The sequence below is a fragment of the Catharus ustulatus genome, chromosome 22, assembly GCF_009819885.2.
Source record: "Catharus ustulatus isolate bCatUst1 chromosome 22, bCatUst1.pri.v2, whole genome shotgun sequence".
Classification (NCBI taxonomy): Eukaryota; Metazoa; Chordata; class Aves; order Passeriformes; family Turdidae; genus Catharus; species Catharus ustulatus.
This window is the reverse complement of record NC_046242.1, coordinates 10867224-10878486: the sequence shown is the minus strand read 5'-3', so window position 1 is coordinate 10878486 and position 11263 is coordinate 10867224. Positions and strand designations below refer to the sequence as shown.

Below are 11263 nucleotides of genomic sequence, written 5' to 3'. Positions count from 1 at the left end.
AGGAACCTGGGGGCACAGTCCTGCCTCTCCCCAGCCACCACCGTGTCCAGCCTGTCCCCTTGTCCCAACTGAAGGGTACCATTGCCACCATCCTGCTCTGAGGATAGGGCTGGGAACTACGGGAAATTCTCTCTGGCTGGCTGTGCCCTTGGGTCCCCAGGAGACATGGCTATCCCTGGGGATATTCCACCCCACTTCCCGTTGGTTGTGTCCTGCAGAGAAGAGACCATGGCAGGCAGGGACAACAGCAGGGAAAATGACCAGGACTGTGGCAGGGACAGTAGGTGCTGTCACAGGGCTTTCTGCAGCCCAGGGGTCCAGGTGGCCCTGGCAGGGCTGGAGAATACTACATGCTGCCCAGAGTGGGTTAACCATGCTTAGGAGAGGACATTCCCCTGAGATCCCTGACTCCATGGGCCACCCAGCAGCAAGAGCCCCTTGCCATGGCTCTGCTGGGCTGACCCTATGTGACAGGATGATCTGCATGGCCTCCCCCCTGCAGTATGAGCCCACCCAAGGAAGAGAGGACAAAGCCACCAGTGCTCCTCAGGACTGGGCAGGGACCATATCCTGGGGCCTTCCCAGGAAAAAGAGGTGATCTGCAGGGTGGCCATAGGCACATGCAGGTGTGGGACAGTAGGGGCGAAGGCTAGAGGTCATCACCAGGACAACACCGGTGTCACCTCAACACCATGTGATTTTGGGGGCCACGGAGCACACTGATGAAGGCAGAGCCCACGACTCCCTTGTGACACAGGTCCCTTGTGTCTCCCCCCTCTGCTCCCCCAAAGTTGCAGGGCTGGGCTGAAGGCTTTATTGAAAAATCCAAAAGAAACAACATGGTCATTATTATCATACAATGAAAACCCAAATCAAATTGCCCTGCAGTTGGGGGGCACCTCCACCATCCCCAGCACCAGCTGCCATCACTGGGGACAGCACAGGGACTCTCTGCCCATGCCTGGCTGAGATACAGAAGGGACGAGTGGATTTGGTCCAGAGCAATGCCGCTATCCCCAAGCCCTCACTGCCACTGTGACCCCCATGCTGCTTCCCAGCCCCAAGGCCTGAGGTAGTTGGGCAAGCAGGCGAGACTCCCCCAAAATAAAGTGGGGAGTTTTGGGACTCCCTATGTCCTGCAGGAACAGGAGGGTTGGTATTGCATCCGAGGGGAGCCAGTAGGGGTTGAGGATGGGGAAGCAGCAGGACGCCCAGGGGGAGGTCCAGGTCCTCTGGCAGGCTAGTGCACAGAGCAGGTGGTCTGGCAGCAGGGCTGGCAAGGGACGTGGGAACTGTAGGCCCCTGCATGCTGGATGGCTGCACGGAGGGGTGGCAGCTCTGAGGCCACAGTGATGACTCCAGGTGCCAACTGGGTGCTGACAGGTGGGCGTTGCTGGGAAAGCACAGTGACAGCCCAACCCCTTCCCAAAGGGAGAAAGGCCGAATCCTGTCCTCAGCACCCGGAGTGGAGGGACACTGGCCCCAGCACGGCCATGGGGGATGGGGACATTGCTGCATGGTCTGACATCACTGTCTCCACTGCAGCGAGATGAGCTGGGGGGCCCAGAGGTGTCTGATGTCCCCTGCCCCTCTGAGCCCCCTGCTCAAGGCACAAAGGTTCCCAGGCTGGTGCCAGCCCCATACCCATAGCCACACTGACCCTAGTCCCCCTGCACCCAAGAGGGTAGTGATGACACCAGGGCAGCAGCAAAGTGAGCAAGGACAGGGAGCTGCTTACTCTGGCTTTGGGGTGCTCTGGTTTTGGGGCACCCTGGCTTCCCCACCAAACCCTCTGTGCTGCTGCCCTAGAGTCACCCGCCTGTCCCCAGGAGCTGGTGGCTCGTGCGGTGGCACTGTGGTGGTCCAAACCCGCACCCAGCACCTTGCAGAGGGTTTATTGCTGGCATGAACACAGTGAACTATCAGGGCAGAGCAGCCCAGCTCAGGGGGTGCTTGGGAGGCATTTTGGAGACCTGGAATGAGAGGCAGGAGCTCATGGCAGCATCCCTTCTGCTGCTGCCCCTTTCCTAGCTGTTCCTGGCACCCTGTGTCACCAGCCAGGAGAGCACCACCTTTCAGCCTGCAGTGGCCAAAGGCACTCAGTGTCCCTGCCAGGGGGAGCACACTTAGCACCAAGCCCAGCAGCACCCCAAAAGCACTCCTCCACATGGTGGCACGCCCGGGGCCTTCAGCATGCTCATTCCTGGGGCAGGAGGATGTTCATGTTGACCACAGGGGATGCAATAAGGCTGGAAAAGCAGTGAGAGGCAAGAGTAGCCTAACCACCCCTGCTCAGCCAGACACGGCTCCAGGACTTCCCAGAATCTGTGCAAAAACAAAACTAAAGGGTTAAAGACCCCCATGTAGACAACTCCCCCACCCCCAGCAGGTCTAATAAATAAAGGTGTGGTTTGCACCCTCGCCCCGGCCCCAGGGGCTCGCTGGCCACTCGGTTCTGGTGCTGGAGGCAGCTCCTGGAAGCCACAGGGGACGTGTGCTTCATGGGGGCTGCTGCACCACTTCCTTGGGGATCTTCTCAACAAACTGCACCATGTGGGGTCCCAGAGGTGTCCACCGCAGGGTCCCAGGCGTCCCTATGGCCTGCTCCTACCACTGCTGCTAATCTGCAGGTATAGGTGGGAAGACATCGTCAGAGGTGCGCTGTCCACCAGCATCCCTCTGCCCCATCCCTCTGAGACTACAGGGCTGCCCTGGCAGCACCAGAGCCCCCTGCCTGGGGATGATGCAGATCCCACATGCTGGGGTCGTTTCTGCAGAGAGACCCTATAGGATTTGCCCACGTGTGCCAACTATCCCCAGGCTTGTGCCAGCTGCAGCAAAACCTCCTCACTGCCATGATGGCAGGCAGGGCTTCTCCATGTTGTCCCACCTTTTCCAGCAGCAGCTGCCCAGCAGGAGCAAGGCTGGCACCACTCACCGTCCTCCTCCCAGCCCTCTGCCACACCAGCCAGTTCGTAGTGCTTCTTGCGCAGCTCCCCCAGCTTCTGCCGCTCCTTCTGCAGCTGGTTCTCCAGCTCCAGCACCCGCACCTGGGGACATGGCCCAGGACATGCCCACCCTGGCACAGAGCTGGGCCAAGCACTGCCCTTTCACACCTGTTATGCCCCCAATATTGAGCCCAAAGACCACAGAGATGCACATCCCACAAGTGCTCCAATGACAAGTGGACCTGGGGAGGGGATGGAGCTCAGGTGGGTACTGCTTCTGCAAGCAGGTGAAGGCACAATGATCTGTGTGGGCATTCCAGGCAGGGGAATTCTCCAGAGCTGCCCCATGCCAGGCAGAGGTTGGTGCTGTGGTTAGCACACAGGGGGTCTGGGATGGCCATGGGCTGCTATGTCACGATGAGAATAGCATCGGGGAGGAATCAAGGACCAAGTGCATGTGACTCCTAGGCAAATCCATCTGTTGCCATCACACCTCGGGCTTTGCCTTTGCTTGTGCGACCTGGGGGCAGCTGAGCATGGTGACCCCAAATTTGATGCCACACCCCAAGTGAGGACATGATCAGGTGCGTTTCCCAAAACACGTGGGAATCCAATCCTACCTGTGAGTCCATCTCCTGACGCTTGATCTGGGTGAGTGTCATGCTGGAGAAGTCCATGCTATCTGTGAAGAAAGACCACCAGCCCCCTTCAAGCTCTGCTCCTCCTGGCAGCTCCCATGCTTTTGAAAGGATCTGACACCATGGGATATGCAGTGAGGGAGTGAGGGGCAGCCATGGGCAGAGACCACAGGGGCACAGCCCACCAAGGGTGGTGCCAAGAGCAGAGGTTTTGGGGCAGGTCTGTGCTCCGAGCATTAGGACCAGAGGAAACATCTTCAAGTTGTTCCAGAGAAGGTTTAGGTTGGATAAAAAGGAAAATTTCTTCATGAAAAGGCTTGTTTCAGCACTGGCAGAAGCTATCTAGGGTATGCTAGTGTCACAATCCCTGGAGGGATTTAGAAGCCATGCAGGTGTGGCACTTGGACACATTGTTAGCGGTGGGGGAACTGTTAAACTCAATTGTTTTAGAGAGCTTCTCCAACCTTAGCGATTACATGAGTCTAAGACCCCTGCAGCGCAACATTTACCTTTCTCCTCCACCTGAGACTTCCCAGCCTTAGTGGAGGCCACCACGCTGGCTGTGGCCTGGTTGACACCCCGGGAGGCTTGCTGGAGCTTGCAGAGGTTGGCACTGTCTTTGTCTGCCTTCACCTGCCGGGACAGTGAGGAGGGAGTCACACCTCACCAGGCAAGCAGACCAGCCCCATGATTTGGGGTGACCACATGGCGCGCCAGCATCATCCTGAGCCATAGGCAGGGTAGCAGCCATGCTCCTACCTTGGAGGCTGCCACCAGCTGAGCAGTGCTGGCTGCGATCTCCCGGGAACAGACCATCAGCTCCTCAAATGTCCCCTTACCTTGCACTACCAGGTCAGCAGCATCACTGCAGGAGAGGAGAGAGAACTGGAGCATCATCCCACCATCTGTGTCCCTTCTCCATGGTGATGGCAGGACTCTGCCATCCTTTCCCCACTCTGGTGACAGTGGCACTTACACCATGACGGTGGCACCCCAGCCCACTTCCTTGGAGGCAGAGATGAGACCCTCGGTCCAGCGCGAATTCTTGGCATAGAACTCCTTGGGGGATGCTGCACCCTGCCATTGGTAAAGGCACAATTAGTTACTGGGCATCCCCAGACCCCTACTCTGGGGTGAAAGGAGAAGGTCAGGGTGTCATTCAGGATGTGTGTGGGAGGTAGTGACACACTGAACTTCGGGGTTGTGGGGTCCTCTGTGTGGGAAGGGAGATCAGGCATTGCCATGACACCCCAGGAACCATAACCAGGATGAGCCCCTGGGGCTGGAAAGGAGCTCCTGGCAGCTGGTGGGGAAGTCCCAGTGGGACAAGGGTTGGAGCAGCATGTCCCAGCAAGTGTGCTAAGACCCCCCAGCTGGACAAGGACCCCTGTCTGCCCCCTTGCGCCCACCCCTGTCCCAGCTCACCCGTCCACTCTCCACGATCTCTCTCTGGAGGTCCTTGGAGGCCAGGACCAGAACATGGATGGCCTGCATGAGGCCGGTGCAGGAGCCCAGGATCCTGCAAGACAACGACCACTGAGCTCCCCTGTAGAGCAGCTGCCCCGCCTGCAGCACCTGTCCCCATCCTGCCTGCCTGACTCCATCCAGTGCTCCAATCACCACTCACCTCTCATTAACTTCCAGTTTGACCCCAGTGTCATCAGCCCGTGCCTTGCTCAGCATCTCCTGGTTGGAAGGGAGAGAGGCCATACTGAACCCATTGTGCCTCTCTGGCCTCTACAGTAATCCCAGCAGTCCCCAGCATGGTGGCCTGTGGGCACCTGTCTGCTCATGGTGACCCTCACCTCAATACGAGCAGATGCTGTTTCGATGGCTGCGGCGGTTGCTGCCATCTCCTTGTCCACTAAGTCACCCAGCTCCTCCTGCTTGATGTCCAGGCCTCTGGGACGCAGCTCCTGGGGACAGGGTAAGATGGAAGAGACTGTCCAGGAGCACTACAGTCCCTCTGGTGGTGCCTGTCATGGCCTGATCCCATCCCACTAGCCCTCCTGGGCCACTCACCTCCCCGATGGCGCTGATCTGGCCCAGGCAGGCTGTCACGAGGCTGCAGTCAGCACTTGCCACTGTCCCTGGGTCTTGCAGGGCGCTGAGGTAGCTCACAGCCTCACTGCCACACTGTTTGCACAGCTCCAGCAGACCTGCGTGGGCAGCATGGGGGTCTGAAGGGGACCACACACGAGGAGGAGATGTCGGTTCCCACCCACCACAGCATCCTGCCTATACTGTCCTCTGACTGCCCTGGTTTCTGCCCACTTCAGCACTGTACTTGCCCCAGAATCCTGCCCACATTATCCCAGCATCCTGCCATGACCCCTGCGCACCCTGGCCTCTTCTCACCCCAGCATCCTCTTTGCCCTGGCCTGCTCTGGCACCTTCCCACCCTGACATCTGCTCATCCCAGCCCCTGTTCACCCTGATCCTTGACCACCCCAACTCATGCTCACCCTGATTCCCTGCCCATTCTGACCCCTGCCCACATCAGCCCCTGCCCACCCAGCCCCCAAGACTGGGGCAGCACTCACGGTCAGCAGGCTCCACAGGGGCCACATGGGAGGTTGCACTGCCCTGCAGGAGGGTGTTGCTGACCAGGTGGGCGAAGAGGGCCAGGCAGGGCAGCAGGGAGCCCATGGCTGCAGCAGGACAGCAGACACAGGCCTCAGCCCCCACTGTACTGCCTACCCACCCCACATGCCAGGGCTGCCCCTGTGCCCAATGCCCAGAGCTGCCACCTCTCACCTGCACCATCCAAAAGGTACTTGCTGTGTGCATCCCGCAGCCGCTCTGCACACTCGGAGGCTGCCAGGGTCTGGGACAGGAGGCAATCTGCAGGTAGACAGCATGCAGAGCTCAGCCAGTACCACAGGGAGCAGGCAGGCTGGGATAACACCAGGTTTGGGAGCAGCAGGGGCATCACCTGCTGAGCCGGTGCAGCTGATGTGAGCAGGGTCCTCCATGCGAGCCAGGGCATCCTGCACCATGCGCTTGGCCTCATGTGTGGTGCCCTGCAGCAGGGACAGCTGCTCCTTGGCCAGGAGCTGGTGCAGTGCCTGCTCTGTGCTCTCCTGCTGGACCATAGCTGGGCTCAGAGCTCCTGCTGGGCCACTGGGCATTCCCAGCACTTGGCCCACCCGAACCCCTCTGGTCTGGCCAGAATAGGGATGGCAGGGCCCCCATGATACCTTGTCTCTCAGCTGAGTCTGCAGCTTCTCCAGCTCTGTCCTGCTGCTCTCCTGCTCATGGCTGAGCACATCCTGCAGCTGCTGCAGCTGAGCCTGCAGAGCTGCCATCTCATCCCTGTGCTGCTCTGCTGCTCGGCTCAGCCTGTCCCTCTCCTGCTCCAGGCTAGCAATCCGAGTGCTCTGCTCTGCTCCTGCCTGGAGGGATCACGACACAGGGCCTTGTTGAGGGTGAACCCTCCAGTTTTGGAATTCAGTCTTAGTCCAAGCTTGGGCCACCTCGACTGTCCCTGTTGGGTGCACCATGGCTTGCTCAAGCAGGCATTGATGATCTCACCTGGTGACAACCAAGGCTCCTGGGGAGCCTTTTCACTTTCACCAGTGAAAATGCATTTTTATCATGACTGTCACCATCCTGGTGGAGGAGAGGTTGCAGGGTGCATCCCCACCCTCATCCTGCTGCTGAGTCTGCCCACCTCATAGATGGGTGACTGCATTTTCCTGCCAGCTTCTGCCTCCTTCAATGAGCCCAGGCACCCCTGCGGTCTTCCACGGTTCTGTAAGCATGGGATACCCTCTGGCACATCTTGCAGTGTGATGCAACATTGCTACCTGGGCTTACAGCAGGCAGAGCTGCTGACTGACCCTGTTCTTCCAGGCATTTTATTCCATGATCCCTGCTACTGGAGTCCATTGCTCCACATACTACCACACTCAGGAACGTGATCCCCCCTGTGTGACATCAAACCCACTCAGACGTGGCAAAGAAGGTGACAGGGAGCTGGTTTTGGGGCCAGTAGTGGGTATCACCTCTCAAACGGTTAAGGTCCGGCTACTCAGCCCAGAGAGGTGGTAGGGGCTGCCCAAGTGCTCTCACCTGTGTGCTGGACTCCAGCGTGCCCTGGAGGACCTGCAGCTCCTGTCTGCTGGTTGCCAGCTCCCGTTTCAGCGTCTCCAGCACCTCTGCCTGCTCCTGAGACTGCAGCAAGGGGAGAGGTTGGCAGCACCGGTGCCCCATGAGGAGCCCCTGATCATCCCTGGTGTGTCCTTCCCATTCCTACTCACCTTCCTCTGTGCCTGCTCGCTCACTCGCTGGAAGGAGTCCTCTAGCTCCTTCTTCTCCCTCTCCACATCCCCCTGGGCCTGCCTGGCCACAGTAATCTGCTTCGTCACCTCTGCGTTCTGGCGACATCAGAGAATGAGCCGAGCAGTCCCTGGTATCAGGGGGCATGGCTGGGGAAGGGGATGCTGGAGGGGTCTGGGGAGTCCACCTTGCGCAGCAGGTCAGCGTGGTTCTGCACCAGCTCACTGTACTTCTCCTTCAGTTTGCTGTACCGCTGCTCATTGGCCTGTGCCCGTCCTGCCACACATGCAGAGACACAGAGCTGAGCACCTGGGCCTCCCTGCCTGGAGCCCACCCCCATCCCACGCTGGTGCTGGCACTCCCTGCTCACTCTCAATTTCCGTCAGGCTTCGCTGAGCCTTCTGTGTGTCCTCACGCTGCTTCTTCAGCTCCTCCAGCTCTGCACGCAGGAACTCACTCTCATCCTGTGCCTGCTGCTTCAGGTGCTGTTGCTCAGCCAGCTCAGCCTCCAGCTCACTGGCACGGCCACGTAGCTGCACTGCACCCCGTGCGCTCTGCAGGGACAGGTGAGGGCCGATGGCACTGTTCAGTGCCCACCAGGACCATCCATTGCCCACCAGTACTGTCCAGCAGCACCCCCCCATGGGTACCACCCCACTGGCCCCCAAGTGCAACTGGGCAAAGCATAAGGATGCTGGGCAGTGAGGCCGAGCCCATCCGCCAGCAGGGGTGCAGCTCCCTAGCACACCTGGGGACCCCCTGTACAGGGGGGTACTGTATCTGCACCCCCTGTATGGGGGAAGCCACTGGGAAGAGAGCAGGACAGAGACGGGGTCACTGTAGTGTCCACTGAGGGACACAGTCACCAGCCTACCCAACAGGTCTCATCCTGCCCACCTGGCTGCCACCCACCTCAGCCTTGAAGTTGTCCAGCCCCTCCTTCAGGGCTGTGATCTCCGCATAAAGCTGTTCAATTAGCCGGTCCCTGGGAAGGAGAGACATGGGGTACACCCTCAGTGCCACAGCGACACAGCCTGGGAGGGGAGGTGTCCCCTGTGTCACCATGGCTGCAATGCTGTTCCAGGCAGGGAGCTCTCAGTACAATCCTGGCCATTCCATAGTGTCGCCAGGATTGCTTACTTGTCATCCTTGCTCATCCCATTCTGGCTGTTGAAGTTGAAGGGATCGCAGCTGAAGGAACTACCAAAGATGTCATCAAACTTGTTGTCAAACAGGCTCTGTGGTAAGAGCAGGACAGACCTGGAGTGACCCCACCACCACCTGGGAGCCCTTGTCCCTCCATGCCCCCAGTGTCACTGCCAAGCCAGCCTATGAGCTGCCTGGACACGGGGGCTGGTTTCCCCACCCCTACTTCCAGCACACTGAATGTGCTGAGCTTAATGAACATGGAGCATATGTGGCCTATCCCCACCTAACTCCTGGAGAGACAAGATCCTCAAAGTCATGCTCCCTCCCCTTCCCACTCAATTCTTGAGGACAATCCTGGGTGGAGAGGAGGGTAAAGGTCTAAAGGTCTCCACGGCAATGCTCGAAGCCAAACCTCTCCTTGCCCATCACTGGAGGGCACCACACCACTGAGCAGCTCTGGGAGAATTCAGGCTAGTTCAGCCCTAGCAGCACCCAGACAGGACACCCAGCACCCAGACAGGACACTGAGCACCGACCCATCTCTCTCCAGTGATACTCTCCAGTTCCCGAGGCCCTCCCCACTGTCTCAGGCCTCACTGCAGCATGGATTTGCAGAAATAACCCTGGGCTCAGAGCCAGACAGCCCCCACCATCCTCACCTGCGAGGCTGCGTCCATCTCCACCAGGTCTGTGATGGGCTCGCTGTCAGGCGAGGATGCCTCGGCGGGGATCACCACTACAGGGCTGATGTGCTCTGACAGTGCAGAGGCACGCAGGAAGTTGGGAGGGTTCTGGGGAGGGAGGGGAGCAGGGCTGAGGGGGAAGGACTGGCACTGCTGCTGGGCTGAAGGCACAGTTGGTTGAAATCCTGCCCTGGAGCTGAGCTGGCCATGCCCTGACCCATGAGAATGGAGCCAGGACCCATAAGGATGGAGTCAGGATGTGGAAGAATAGAATCAGAACCCACAAGGATGTAACCAGGACCCGCAGGGATGGATCTCAGCAAGGGCTATGGATCAGTGAGACAGCGGATCCCAGCTTCCAGTCAGAGGGCAGCTCCATCCAGATGGATACCACCCAGTGAGGGATAAAAGAATGATCCTCAAAGCTCAGGAGCCCCATGCTGCCACCAGACCTAAGAAGCTGGGCAAGGCAGCAAGAGGCTTTTTTGGGCCTTTTGTCACTGCTGCCCCTGGGCATAGGGACAGGGAACCTAGGGACTGCAGGGTCTCACCTCTGGCAGCTGTGGGATCTGAATCAGCCGCTTGAAGTACTGCAGGTTGCTGGAGCGGTAGAAAAGATCCTTGAGCCTGCAAGGGGCAAGGAATGTTTAGGGATGGCTCTTGTCCAACCTGGACAACCCCTTGCCTGGCTCCAGGGGGTGTCACCCAGCTGTCGCACTGCTCTGGAAGGGGAGGTGTTTTGTGCTGCCACCGAACTCAGGGAGTTCTCCCACTGCTGGAGGGTTTATCTCATAAATCCTACACCTGATGAACAGGGAGAAGGACCTGGAACTTGAGCGACCTGGTCTAGTGGAAGGTGCCCCTGCCCACAGCAGGGGGCTGTACCTGATGACCTTCAAAGGTCCCTTCCAACCCAAACCACTTCCTGCCTATCCAAAGTTTTCAGGAGCAGGGGGGCTTCCTGCCTGGAGCCAACACCCTCACCTTCAGTTCCTGCAGAAGCATCTTCCCCAGAAGCAGAGTACCTCCCTCCAGGACCTAGAGTTTTGGGGAAGAGGGACAATGCCCAGCCACACCACTCCTACCTCCCACCTCTTCCAGTCACCTGAGCATCCCAGTCAGGATCTTGGTGCTGTTGAACCCTGTCCCAAGGTTAGTCCCTGTGTAGGCAGAACACAGCTAGCACTGCTATCTGCTCTTTGCAGTTTGTGATCTTGAATCAAGCTGTCCCTGAGCATAACATCCTACCCTGGCACCTGACATCCCCTCCCTGCTCTCAGTGGCCGGTTTTTGTTTTGATTACTCTAAATAATCATGTACCAGAGACTGCAGCACGTCTCTGCTCACTCATTTTTAATCCCACTGCCTTGGTGCACTCCCAGAGCACCAATGCTCTGGGTCTGGGCACTTACTTTCGGAACTGCTCCAGGAAGCGATCCCGGTGGCCCTGCAGTGTATCTGCCGGCAGACCTGGAAGAAGCAGCAAGTAGAAATGTCAGCAGGTGTCTTCACGGATCAAGGAACAACCCATCAGCACAGCCATGTGGAGGTAGCACTTTCCCAG

General features: G+C 58.7%; 1 protein-coding gene across 6 annotated transcripts in view; it reads right to left on the bottom strand.

The window, feature by feature from the left end:
• Positions 1 to 800: 800 nt before the first annotated feature.
• Positions 801 to 11263, bottom strand: part of HIP1 (huntingtin interacting protein 1) — a 42794-nt gene continuing 32331 nt past the window's right edge. For 4 of the 6 annotated variants that reach the window (XM_033077988.2, XM_033077990.2, XM_033077991.2 and 1 more), the window contains 23 exons: positions 11112 to 11169; positions 10251 to 10326; positions 9676 to 9807; positions 9008 to 9105; positions 8780 to 8852; positions 8238 to 8421; positions 8055 to 8143; positions 7849 to 7965; positions 7661 to 7762; positions 6787 to 6981; positions 6522 to 6672; positions 6344 to 6430; positions 6130 to 6237; positions 5609 to 5745; positions 5392 to 5502; positions 5214 to 5272; positions 5012 to 5105; positions 4563 to 4663; positions 4346 to 4451; positions 4096 to 4219; positions 3569 to 3630; positions 2939 to 3050; positions 2418 to 2624 (listed from right to left, as the gene is read on the bottom strand). In XM_033077988.2, coding sequence (XP_032933879.1) covers positions 2620 to 2624; positions 2939 to 3050; positions 3569 to 3630; positions 4096 to 4219; positions 4346 to 4451; positions 4563 to 4663; positions 5012 to 5105; positions 5214 to 5272; positions 5392 to 5502; positions 5609 to 5745; positions 6130 to 6237; positions 6344 to 6430; positions 6522 to 6672; positions 6787 to 6981; positions 7661 to 7762; positions 7849 to 7965; positions 8055 to 8143; positions 8238 to 8421; positions 8780 to 8852; positions 9008 to 9105; positions 9676 to 9807; positions 10251 to 10326; positions 11112 to 11169 — 2381 coding nt within the window. In that variant the 3' untranslated portion in view covers positions 2418 to 2619. Of the gene's footprint in view, positions 2625 to 2938; positions 3051 to 3568; positions 3631 to 4095; positions 4220 to 4345; positions 4452 to 4562; positions 4664 to 5011; positions 5106 to 5213; positions 5273 to 5391; positions 5503 to 5608; positions 5746 to 6129; positions 6238 to 6343; positions 6431 to 6521; positions 6673 to 6786; positions 6982 to 7660; positions 7763 to 7848; positions 7966 to 8054; positions 8144 to 8237; positions 8422 to 8779; positions 8853 to 9007; positions 9106 to 9675; positions 9808 to 10250; positions 10327 to 11111; positions 11170 to 11263 lie in introns of all 6 variants that reach the window. The other 2 variants (XM_033077992.1, XM_033077989.2) reach the window with 2 other exon arrangements.